Raw genomic sequence first — 12,594 nt, 5'->3', positions numbered from 1 at the left:
TGGTTGTTATGGGTTGAATTAATGTCCCCCAAAAAAGATATGTTGGAGTCCTCATCCCCCATTCAGGGATGGGCCCTAATCCAATGGGACACAGAGAGAAACAAACAATGGGTAGACACTCGGAAGAAGATGGCCATCTATGCACCCGGGAGAGCAGCTCAGAGCAGAGCCTTCCCTCAGCCCTCAGGAGAAGGCAGCCCTGCAGACAGTTCACACTTCCCCACAGATGCCCCTTCATTTCCCACCTCCAGGCCCTAACTCACTTCTCTTGTTTTATGCTGGCATATACTCGTTCTCTTGTTTTATATCTGCACATACTCAATGGGAACCATCCTTCAAAGCTGCAAAGCTGACAAGTGACATCCTTCAAAGATGCTAAGTGACATCCTGCTAAGATGTCACCACTACCTGCAAACAGGTTTTCGGAGTCCTCCTGGCCGAAGTAATTCCTTCCACCTCTGATCATCCTTGGCTACTTGTACTTCTGTACTGCAACCCTCATTTCCACCTTTCACATTGTAATTATTTCTATCTATGTCTCATTCACTGACTGGATGTGAACTTCTGGAGGGCAAGAGAGAGGTCAGGTTCCTTGCTGTGTCCCCACAGGCCTAGTCCTGGGCCAGATGTAGGCCTTCCACAAAATATTTGTTTAATGAGGGGCGCCTGGATGGCTCAGTCATTAAGCATCTGTCTGGCTCACGTTATGATCCCAGGGTCCTGCGATAAAGCACCACTTCGGGCACCCTGTTCGGTGGGGAGCCTGCTTCTCCCTCTCCCACTCCCCCTGTTCGTGTTCCCTCTCTCAGTGTCTCTGTCTGCCAGATAAATAAAAAAAATCTTTAAAAATATATATTTGTCTAATGAAACGGAGTAACCAACAGTCTCCAAATGAGTCTCCTTTAACCCTACTGAGCTTTCTGCCAACTCGAAATGGCTTAAGCTAATTATACAGCCTCAATCCAACATTTTCCAGGGCTCTAAACGTGAAAAGTGTTTTTCTTACTCCATCCACTATGGTTTTATCTAGTGCCCTACATCTGTTATACATCTGTTACCATCTAATTTGTTTTCAGAAAAACCAGAGAAGTAACCTTACTATCAATACAGATGGGTTTCCACACCATTTTGCCACAAGCCCTCCACTACAAAACAATTATACACAGACAGTGGTCCGCACATACAAAGGAATACCACTCAACAATACAATACCACTCAACAATACAATCAACTATTGATACCACAGTACGACATGGATGTACTGCCAAATGAGTACGCTGAATGGAAAAAGGCTAACATAAGAGTACGTAGTATATGACTACTTACACATAAAACACTAGAAAATCCAAACTTATCTACGGTGCTAGAAAGCAGATCAGCTGCTGTCTAGGGGTCATGTGAGGAGAAACCGAAGGAAAGGATGGCTAAGGGGTGTGAGGAAAATTTGGGGGGTAATGGCTATTATCAATATCTTGATTATGACGCTGGCTTCATGGGTGCATACACATGTCAAAGCATTTAGTTATAGAACTTTAAATATGTATGGTTTATGTAGGTTATACCTCGATAAAGCTGTTTTATATTACATATATGTATATATATATACATACATATATATAAATATTATAAAGTATAATTTATATATAAATATTATACTTTATAATATTTATATATAAATATAATACAAATATAAAATAAATATTATATACATACACAATGCATTTCTGCACTAGGGTGTTTAAAATCTCTTCAGGACTATGAAATTGAGTGCCAGAGAGTCTTGTCTTGACGATGCAATAAAAGAACTCCATTAAGTAGAAACCAAAACCACAACATTAAGTGTTTTTCAGTTTTTCAAAATGAAGATTTAACTAAAGTTTTGGGTTTTTTTAAATGGATCATATTACTCTTCACACAGCTATTTGCTTTATCTATTGGGAATATAGACCTAATGTTTGTTTTTGTACTTTTCAAGGTATGGATCATTGACTAAGGAAGATCGTCAAAACAGAATTTTTTCTAAGTTCCTTCAGATTGCCATTTTGTAAAAACAAACAAAATTGCCATTTTGCACAATATAACACACAGAAAACCAAATACATAAATTAGCATTTTGAAGATATGACAAGGGGCACCTGGGTGGCTCAGCTGGTTAAGCGTCTGCCTTCAGCTTGGGTCATGATCCCAGCACTCTGGGATCGAGCCCCAAGGTCAGGCTCCTTGCTCAGGGGGGAGTCTGCTTTTCCCTCTCCCAGTACCCTTTCTCCTGCGCATGTTCTCTCTCTCATTCACTCTATACCTCTCAGATAAATAAAATTTTTTCTTTTTAAAAAATAAAATAAAATAGGACAGAGTGACTACTCTTTGAGATTATTATTTTCCCAGTGCCAATTCTGACAAGGAGGGTTTGGAGGGCACTGTGCTGTTTGGCTCAGGAAGCAAGCCATGGATGGGGTTTCTGCCTTCCCTCCTGCACCCTCAGTGAGCAAGGAATCTGTGTTCTATCTTGCTAGCTGTTTTTGCCATAACGCAACAGAATGACTCCCAAATATCTTGTGATTTGCCAGAAGATGATGCAGCGTGTTGGGATGGGAAAAGGGTGCCTCGTTAATTGTGACCGAGCCAGACCCCTGACCTGGCACTGTCCTCCTGGAAAGCTGCTGTCCCAGCTGAAAGCAGCTGGTGAATCTCCAACGCACACCCCCGGACGCCTGAACCAGGCGCGGGGCTTCTCAGGACGGCCGGCAGGACCAAAGATTCTGGAATGTTCAGAATATTCAAAAAGGCTCAACTCTGCCTCCCTGCCCAAGGCCTCATTCCACCGGCTCAGGAGAGCTCTTTGCGTTGACACTGACACAAGCCAGAGAAACGCTTAATGGTGAAAAGATCTCCCGCAAACGGCTGGATTGTGAAACTCGCCCCGCCCTGGGTTATGTCGCAATCAGAGCTACAGCTCTGGGGCTCTGTTTTCAGAGAAGGAGACAAACTGTAAGAGACTCTTAACCAAAGGAAACAAACGGAGGGTGACTGGGTGATGGACATTACAGAAGGCACGTGATGTGATGAGCACTGCGTGTTACACACAACTGATAAATTACTGAACCCTACCTCTGCAACTAATGATATACTATATGTTGGCTAATTGCACTTAAATAAAAAGAATTCAAGATACGTGGAAAACCTCAGCAGAAAAACAGGTGGCATTTTCACCACTGTAGTTCATAAAAAAAAAAAAAAAATTATGTCCATATCCCACAATGCTTCAACAGCATCCTTGTTGAGCAGCTATAGAGAAACAACTTGAAGAAGGAAATCTCTAGAACCTTTTTTTTTATAATGGCTTGTGAGCAAATCTCTTAAAAGATAACTGAATAAAGCCCATTCAGCAGACCCTGTACAATCACAAATATGTATGAAGCCAGAGAATGTTAGGAAAATTTGAGAGGTCTCCTAGTAAATTTCCTTTCATTGAAATGGCCAGTGTGAGAAGGCTTCATCTAAACCATTGGTCTCTTAAGCAAATGCCTAGTAAAATACACTGCCCTGAAAGGCTGACACTGCAGAGAATAATGTTTAGGCGTATTCTCTTATCTAATATTTTCTTAGTGGAGAGTGAGGGGGGGGGGGGGGGGGGGAGAACAGCTGGGTCCTAACACACCCAGAAAACTTTGCTTCTACAGCATTTTCAAACCAGGGATTTGGTTACTTTGAACTGCCCCTACTTTTGTCCAGCACAAATCACCACTTTAAAACAAGAAAGAAAGAAGAAAACTGCTTGGGCAGTTTCATTTTAATCATTTCATTATTTTCCTCCAATAGGAACTGCTGTCATGTGGACAACAACTATGTTCCTCTCTCAAGCTATCCAGGAAAATTGTTCTCCGTGTGGAGAAGTCAGGCTGGCATCATCTTATCAAGTGGGTCTTTGTTATTTTTAAGTCCAGAAAACAGCTTTATCAAAGACAGAAGCAGTTAATTCTGAGTCATTAAAAAAAAAAATCAGTGTTTGTTTGGACCAGCAGTAAGTCAGAACAACATTTGGGTGACAGTCTGTACGTCTTCTGAACACTGGTACAGTCTGTCAGCTTTAGGTTTTCAAGACCAGTATGTAAAACACTGGGTAACTGTGCTGTGCGGTACTTACTGTATTATTCACACTCAGTGAACCTTAGTGACATCCTGCTGTTATCAAACAGAGGAAGAGGACTTTTTCTCAAGGCAAAGGGTTAAAGCAGCACAGCGGCTGGCCGAAAGGTAATTGAGCTCATTCTCCCCAAAAGGGAGAATGAGCAGAGTTCCCGAGGCTCACACAACCTGGAAGGTCCCTCTGGCTCTCCACCCAGCAACCACGGACCTGCACACACCTGCAGGACCAGCGACCAGGGCCCACCACCCCCAGAATGTTTACTTTACATCGTCCATAATTACCGATGTGCATCCCCCAAAGAAACCATTGCTGACTCTGCTTCCAAAGCACTCTCTAAGTCAATGTCATGTCCGAAAGCTGATTTTACTCATTTGCTTAATTCTTATCTTTGTTTACGGAGTTTATTTCATTTTTTTGGCACTTTAGACCTTCTCTAACATGCCCAGAAGCATTAACTCCAAATTCAAATCCTTCAATGATAAGCCCACCAGAGAAGCAGCAACACTCCAAATGAGGAGAATAAGAAATGTTCGTGAGACTTTCCTGCTAAGTGTACCCTACAGGAGTATGATAGTGCACTCTTCTTTTTACCTAATGGAATGGTTTATTTTTTTAAACTTATTTGTATTTAAATTCAATTAATTAACATATAATGTATTATTGGTTTCAGGGGTAGAGGTCAGTGGTTCATCAGTTGCCTAAAACAGCCTTGGGACCCCTGGGTGGCTCAGTTGGTTAAGCCGCTGCCTTCAGCTCGGGTCGTGATCCCAGGGTCCTGAGATCGAGCCCCACATCGGGCTCCTTGCTCAGCCAGGAGTCTGCTTCTCTCTCTGCCTCTGCCTGCCACTCTGCTTGTGCTCTCTCTCTCTCTCTGACAAATAAATAAATAAAATCTTTAAACAAAACAAATATCCAGTACTCATTGGATCACGTGCCCTCCTTAATGTCCATGACCCAGTTACCCCACCCACTATGATAGCACACTTTTAAAAAGTTCTGTTAGCTATGGTACTTCACCAGGAACGTAGAGACGAGGAGAATGTGCCTCAGAGAGGCTGAGGGACTTGCCTGAAGTCACACAGCTCGGTGGCAGTAGAGCAGAGGCCAGAAGCCAAGGTTTCTATTTCCTCTTCCAAAACACATTGGCCACATCAGTCAGTCAGAGGGACTACCTCAGGGGACACTTGCTCCATTTATCTCCTCTTTCCTGGCTACCTCGGAATTTTAGTTCATTTACCAAGTGCCAACAGAGAACAGATCAGTGGGGAAAGACCAAATAAAGGGACAAAAAGGGGGTTTAACGAGAAGCAATTGTTTTTAAGACCATAAGCTCTATTTGAATCCCATTAATTTTAATAAAAGGTGGAAAATGTAGCCCAGAACCACAAACTTCTTCTAAGACCCCTGTCTCTGTCCTAACTTATCTGGCTGAGCTTGTGATAAGAAAAACACGACTGTAGAAGGGCTCTACAAACCTAGCATCTGATCTACCAGGAACCTAAGAAAAGGGAAAGGACGAAAGTACAAAGAAGCTTGAAAGGAAGGTCAGAAGATTTTAGGGCAACAAGACAGAGGTAGCCCCGAAAAGCTGATAAGGAAGGCCAACTGAAGAAGGGGTGAAAGTGCATACGGCTCTTGGGGTCAGGGGACCGCCACTCCAAGCATGCATTCTCTCCTTCTCCAGACACCAGCTCAGGCTCCCTCAGTTGATTCAAATTACCCTCAAACCCAAGGAGCAAAGCTTTTAATAGCCAACTGACTACAAGATGTTTAAAAGCTGAAGGAAAAAAAATTACCCTCCAAGCTATACGCACGCACAAGAGGCACGTGTTCCAGGTGAATCGAATTCCATTCCTGGAGATGTAGAAACTGTAGAATTTACTCTAGAAGATGTAATTATTTTTGCAGCCTTAAGTGTTCTTTGTCCAAAAAAAAAAAAAAAAAAAAGCTTTTCCTGGTTGAGATCGCTCTCTAATAGACAACTTTACTTCCAACTGAATGACCATCTGCTTCCTCTTGGAATCTGAGAATTCGAGGAGTTCTGGAACTCAGCACTTAGAACTCAACACCTGCTATACATTCACAAATTCTTCTTCCGTGTTATCACAGTGCCACAGGCTCCCCTAGCTGGTCCCACCCAGTTCCTGCCCCAACTGATGAGATTCTTTTAAAGAGCTCATAGGAAAAATTCCACCCCGATGCAACACACCCGAGAGGGGGCAGGAGCAGAGTTGGGTAGATGCTGATAAACCCAAGTCAGATTGTGGGCACAGAGTAGGAGACCCCGCCCTACAGAGCCTCAGCCCCAAGCTGGTAGCAAAGCGAATACAGGGAAATGATCCTGCCTTCCAGCTGGGAATCCCCAGATGTCCTCCCCTACAGGGCAGCTGCTCTGCACAAAGGATGCCCCCCAAATGCCTCAAATACTAACAGAAGTCAGCTGGACTTGAAGCAGTGGAGTGGGAGGTTAAGGACTATCCAGAATCACTGCGCTATGCATGAACGATGCAGAAAAGGAAACAATGCCTCGTCCAAGAAGGAGAAGATAGCGCCATCTCCTACCAGCAGTCCACACAAACACCACCACCATGTAGACGGGGATCTAGGAAACCTCAGACCATCGCCCCTCCCTTCCATCTCACCAGGGGTGCCAATGTCCCAGCACCTGCTGTGGCAGGCATCACACTCACCCTCGGGTGCGGGTCCAGACAGCAAGGGACCATGCGGTGTGGAGGGAGAAGAGTCTAAGGCTTGGAACTATGACTGGATTTGGATCTAGGATCGACGACTTCCTAACAACATGACCTTCTGTTGAATGGGGATAATGCCGCCATGCAGTTGCTCTGAAGATGTAAGGGGATGAAGGGGCTCCTCTCATTACAGTAACGCGCCCCTGGGAGGTTCTCTCACCCAAGTCAGGCCCTGAATACTTTATTAAAATAAGACATCAAAAGGACAAGACATGGATGCTGCTGCAGAGGTGGAGAAAAGGAAATGCTTCTTCACTGTGGGTGGGAATGTAAATTGGTGCAACCACTATGGAAAACAGCGTGGAGTTTCCTCAAAAAGTTAAAAATAGAAGTACCCTATGATCCAGCAACTTCACTTCTTGGTATATACACAAAGGAAACAAAGACTCGATGTTAAACAGATGTCAGCACCCCATCTTCACGACATGGAAGCAACCTACGTGTCTGCTGATTGATGAGCGGATAAGGAAGTTGTGGTTTATACAGACAATGGAATACTATTCTGCCATTAAAAAAAAAACCCTACCATGTGAGGATGGAGCTTGATGACATTGCGCCAAGTGAAGGAAGTCATAGAAAGCAATTCTGTATGTCTGTATGTAGACATACATAGTATGCATGTGTATATTCTCACTTATGCACAGAATCTAAAAGAAATACACAAACTCACAGAAAATCCAGATTTGTGGCTAACAGAGGGAAGCGTGGGGTGAGTGGGAACTGGACGAAGGTGGTCAAAGGTGCAAACTTCCGGTTGTAACAAAGTTCTGGGGATGTAATGTACATGAGTGTATGTACATACATACACTGCTGAATGGTGTATTTGAAATCTGTTAAGAGAGTAGATCCTAAGGGTTGCATCACAAGGAAAAAACTTGCCCTTTTTGTTGTGGTTGTTTCCATGAGATGATGGATGTTAACTTACTGTGACAATCATTTCACAACATATATAAGTCCTTAGGCTGTATACCTTAAATTTATGCAGTGCTGTATGTCAACTAAATCTCAATAAAATGGAAAAATTAAAAAAAACCGTATAGCATAGTGGACAGTATGAAAAATTATACAGTCCAATGCATCGAAGCAAATAACCCACACAAACAGTTCTCAATCACTTTTACATGGGAATTGCCTTTTACGAAAGGTGTAATTGTTCTTAATAGTTGAGTACTGGGCAATCTACGAAAGGCACACACTAAAACAAACAAATGCATTCTCCATCGCTATGGGGCCAAAGGCCAGAAGCCCTGGGTTTGCGGGCAGCTCAGTCACTTAGCATCACGTGACGGTAGATAAGTTAGGGAACATCTAGCCTCTGTTTCCTCATTGGCAAGACGGGGACCATGGTTTCCATCTTGAACGGCTGCTGCAAGAATTAAATAACCTCATCTACGGAATGAAAAGCCCCAACGCAGCATCTGACACACAGAAGTCTCTTTCGGTCTCAGAAAAATAAGGACTCAAAATGCGCACATACACAAACACCCTCTCTGCCCTAGTTTCACATAACGATGCCCAAATTTGCAACCTGGAATCGAAGGCTCTTCATATATGCAAATGGAGCAAGGTCTAACCCTTCTGGAAAGGCACATGGGCTAGGTCTGTACAGCCTGCCGAGGCTCAGTGCCCAATGACACGACCAGGCACAGATGTTCTCCACTTATTTCTATGGACTTCCCATTAAACCTCGTTTCCTAGCTGATTTCCCCCCGTGTCTGAGAGTTTGCTCAGCGTCTCCCTTGGCTTCTCCACTCCCATCTCAGAACACACAGCATTTTCTAAGTGATTCTTCACCTGCTTGGCTACTATCAACTCCCTTTTTTCCACCGAAGACTTTGGACCACATGTGATGCCTGTGTTACCAAGTTTCCTCTTGACCTATTCCCTTAATCTCACACGAACTGCGATGCCTGTCTGCCACTGACCTCACACTATCCTTTCTGCAGAAGTAAATTCTTCCTGCTAGCTAAAGCCACCAGCCTCACGGGACCCCTCAACCTATGGACTTCCCCTCCTGAGGTCCCTAAGATGAAGTTTCCTCGTCTAAAGTTGGCTTTGCTCTCTCTCCTTTCTGGTTCCTCCTTCTCCTTTCGCTCCACCATGCCTAGAAACTCCACCCAGCCCCAAGGCCTTGCTGGTGCACACCTGCCCCTCCCAGGTACTCCGCGGGCCCCAGCTGCCAAACTGCATTCTGGCTCCAACCTCTCGGCCAACCTCAAGCCTCAGGTTTTAAGGACCAAATCCTGAAGACCTCACCTGAAAACGACCCCATGAACTGAGAGAAGGGACTAGGACTTCTGGATTCATCAGAAACACCTGGGAAATTCCATGTTAAATAGCCATTCATTCTCTTTAAGTATAAAGAGGCTCTGACTTCCATCGTCCACCAAGCATCAAAATTTAGGACAGATCTAGTAGTTGAAAAATTAGGTAAACCATTCCTTTTCTAGCTCTAAAGAAACAGAAAAAAGTCAAGACTGAATTAACTATTTACATTTCAAAATGTTCAGATTGATCAGCTAAAACAGTCTGTTCTTATTTTTAAAATTTCACACTTACAATGCAGTATCTAAGATATAAAAACAATTGAATTGTTTAGGTGGCTATTACTGAAGAAAAACACCAGGTCGCTTATTTTGGATCTATTTAAGAAAACAACAGAAACATCTGTCACTTCTTATAGCAGTTTTTGTTGTCCTTCCCACTGGGTGGCAAAAATATGCTCCAACTGCCTTTCATTAACCTGCTGATCTGGAGGTGATTTGCTCCCCACTGACGACAAAGAATCTGTTCCACTGAGTTTTGGTCAAAAACAACAATTAAATCATCATTTAATTTTGCAAGCACTAAAAGAATTTCAGATACTTTAAAAGAAAAGAAAAACATCTTTTAAATGAAAAGCATGACCTCCCCAAATGAAAAATTCATTTATCTGAGTTGCCACAAGTCTTTAGGTAATAGCAAACCACAAAATGCAGTTCTTGGGTAAAACAAATGAAATGTTCCTAACAATTCTAAGTTTAAGCACATCCATTCAAACCGTGTTGAGTACTTAGTTCATGTCTCTGTCACCATGTAAAAATCTTACTCGGTTCTCCCTTCCCTGACTGCTGCCATGGACTGTGAGGTCTACAGACTGCGGAGTACAGATACAGGCACTATGACGCGTGCATCCCCTCTGACAAATCCAACTCAGGGAGCTAGGGATTCCATGTCTGCCTGTTCCTCTGTATATTCGAGGGGGGATGTATGTCTCTTCTAGGCCGTTGTTGTTGTTGCTCTTGGCCTACCAGGAATTATCCCTTCCCTGTTTGCAGTTTCCACAACAGCCCAAGTGGAATGATCCAGAGGCGACTTCCACCCCACAAAGCCTAAAGCCTCATCTACCGCCTTCTGGAATAAGATTTCCTGGAGTACAGTTTCAGTCTGTCCCTTTGCTTTGCCAAAGACAGATCCGCCTACTGGCTATTCTTTGCTGTAATGACAACAGTGCCCTAAGACAAACAACTTATTCTTAGGGGAAAACAATTCATTTCAACCATCCCATGTGTTCCCCAACAGCCACTGATTCGTATCACTCCTCCTCTGATAACCAACTTACCCCAAAACACAAAGGATTACCAAAAGACAACTGAGCGCGTGTGAGGTAGTTAGCGGAATATCTATTCCATCGCACTGCTTCCTCCTTGTTTTTTTTTTTAAGATGATGAAATCTTTATAAGCAAAACGATGATTAATTCTCATCAAAAAGATGACCATTTTCTCCCGACAAAGTCTTTGCTGAATCCCCAAATCTAACATAAAAAAAAATGACTCACTTTTAAGCAAGTTATTGCTGGGACTTCAGTTTAGAGAGCTATAACGCTGGAAGAGGTCCGTTTTATGGGGCCATTTGGACAAAACTCGCCTTTTTTAGGACACGGGCTAGAACAAACCTCTCAGCTAATCCTACATTTCAACGTTTTTAGCCGTATACATTTTGGAATCTTCTGTGTGTCCCAGCACACACAATATGGATCTAATTAGGTCCAGCTGCCTTATGTTAGTAATAAAATTGAAAGAAAAAAAAAAAGAGGTGGGGGTGGGGGCTTCGTTCACCCCTCCTATACCCCGGTGATCACAAGCTCGCAAGTCGTGCGCATCCTCTATGGTCACTCAGGGCAACACACGCTTCTAAAATCCCCCAGCGCGCCCGGGACCCCGCTCAGCGTTCAGCGCTCAGTCTTCTCAGCTGCTGAGTTTTCTCTCTCCCTCTGGAAGAGATTTACTGACGGGCTGGAGCCCAACGCTCCGACGCCACCCACCGCCCAGGCCCCGACGCACCCCGCCCGCTCCTGGGCTCAAGGACTTACACCAGCGCCGACGGACAGGGCATCTGGCTCCAGGCACAGTTGTACTGAGCCTGAATAAAACTCTCACTTCCCTCCAGCACAGAGCAGCTCACATTCTTGTTCACGATGTAGGCGCACCAGTTCCTGGGGTGAAGGAGAGAGAGCGAGAAGCCACAGTGTAAACCCCGAGAACGATGAGGCTGGGGGAGAACCGGCCAGCGGATAAGAGCCGCGGACCCAGCGAGGCTCCTGGAGCCCCGCGTCTCTGCGGAGGAGGGAGCCCCGCAAAGCAGCCAATGGAGGGAGCGCGGCTGCGCCTTCGGGGAACGCGCACCTTTAGCCAACAAAAAAAGTAAAGTGCCTGTGGTCTCAGGGGCTTCCATAATTCCTGGTCGCCCTGCTCTGCGGGACACTCCCTGCGCCCCGCGGCCCCGGAGGCAGCACTGCTGAAAGGGCTGGCAAGATCCACCGTGCGGGCGGTGGAGCGCACGGCCCTCCCGGGAGGAGTCGCCACCCGGGCAGCCCAAGGGGGACCCCGGCTGCTGCTCTTCGCCTTCCGCAGGGCAGCTGTGGGTCGGGGAGGAGGAGGCTGGGGGCCCTGGGCTCGGTGCGGGGATCCGGGAGAGGGACGGCGCACTTACTTGTTCCTGGCTCCCGGCCGCGCGGGGTGCATGGGCTGCGGGCCGGCGTGGCAAAGCCCTGCGCCGCCCAGGGTCAGCAATGCCAGCGCCCAGCGCCAGGACGCGCGGGGCCGGGGCCGTGTCCGCTGCCACATACTGCGCGCGGCGGGCGCGCCCCGCCGGCCGGATCCGGAGCGCTGAGGGTCGAGGCTGGCGCCGCGAGGCTGCGGGCGGACGGGGCGCGGCCGGAGAAGGCAGGAGAGGCTTGGGTGCTTGGCGACGCCCACACCCGCACTCCGCGGCCACCCCCTCCGGCTTCTCGCTCCCACTTCTCCTTTCCACCCCGTGCGCCCGCGCTTCTCCTCGGTCCCTCAATGACGCACAGGTCCCCCCGGGTGCCGCCCTCTTTATTTCACTTCCCTCTCCGAAACGTGACTCTCCTTCCACCACGGCTCCCTGTCTCCGGTGCCCTTGCCTCTCGGCAGGGGGCTTGGGGGGAAAGGGCTGAAGAGTTTAGGAGAAGGGTCTAAGTTACAGAATTTCCAATTACTCATTCCTTTGGTCTCTTCCCAGAAGAGGAGCAACTCCGCCTCCCACCTTCCAGCAGGCGCGCCCCGGCCCCTTGGGGATGCGGCCGCAGCCGGCGAGTCTGGCGGTCCTCACGTCGTGCCTGCTGTGCCCGGTGCCGGCTCCCCAGAGACAGTGAGGGACATCTTTATCAGTCCCTGGGAGGGACGCGACTCGGG

At 46.3% G+C, this 12,594-nt stretch overlaps 1 protein-coding gene across 1 annotated transcript in view; it reads right to left on the bottom strand.

Annotated features, from left to right (window-relative positions):
• The window catches only part of EMILIN2 (elastin microfibril interfacer 2), a 54,521-nt gene extending 42,361 nt beyond the window's left edge, over positions 1 to 12,160 (bottom strand). Inside the window, exons 1-2 of the mRNA XM_032859825.1 lie at positions 11,870 to 12,160; positions 11,250 to 11,372 (exon numbers count right to left, since the gene is read on the bottom strand). Coding sequence (XP_032715716.1) covers positions 11,250 to 11,372; positions 11,870 to 12,003 — 257 coding nt within the window. The 5' untranslated portion in view covers positions 12,004 to 12,160. The remainder of the gene's footprint in view (positions 1 to 11,249; positions 11,373 to 11,869) is intronic.
• Positions 12,161 to 12,594: the final 434 nt, after the last annotated feature.

Source organism: Lontra canadensis, unplaced genomic scaffold, assembly GCF_010015895.1.
Source record: "Lontra canadensis isolate GAN:19392208 unplaced genomic scaffold, GSC_riverotter_1.0 scaffold17, whole genome shotgun sequence".
Lineage (NCBI taxonomy): Eukaryota > Metazoa > Chordata > Mammalia > Carnivora > Mustelidae > Lontra > Lontra canadensis.
Note: the sequence above shows the minus strand (reverse complement) of the source record. Positions and strands in the feature narration are given on the sequence as shown.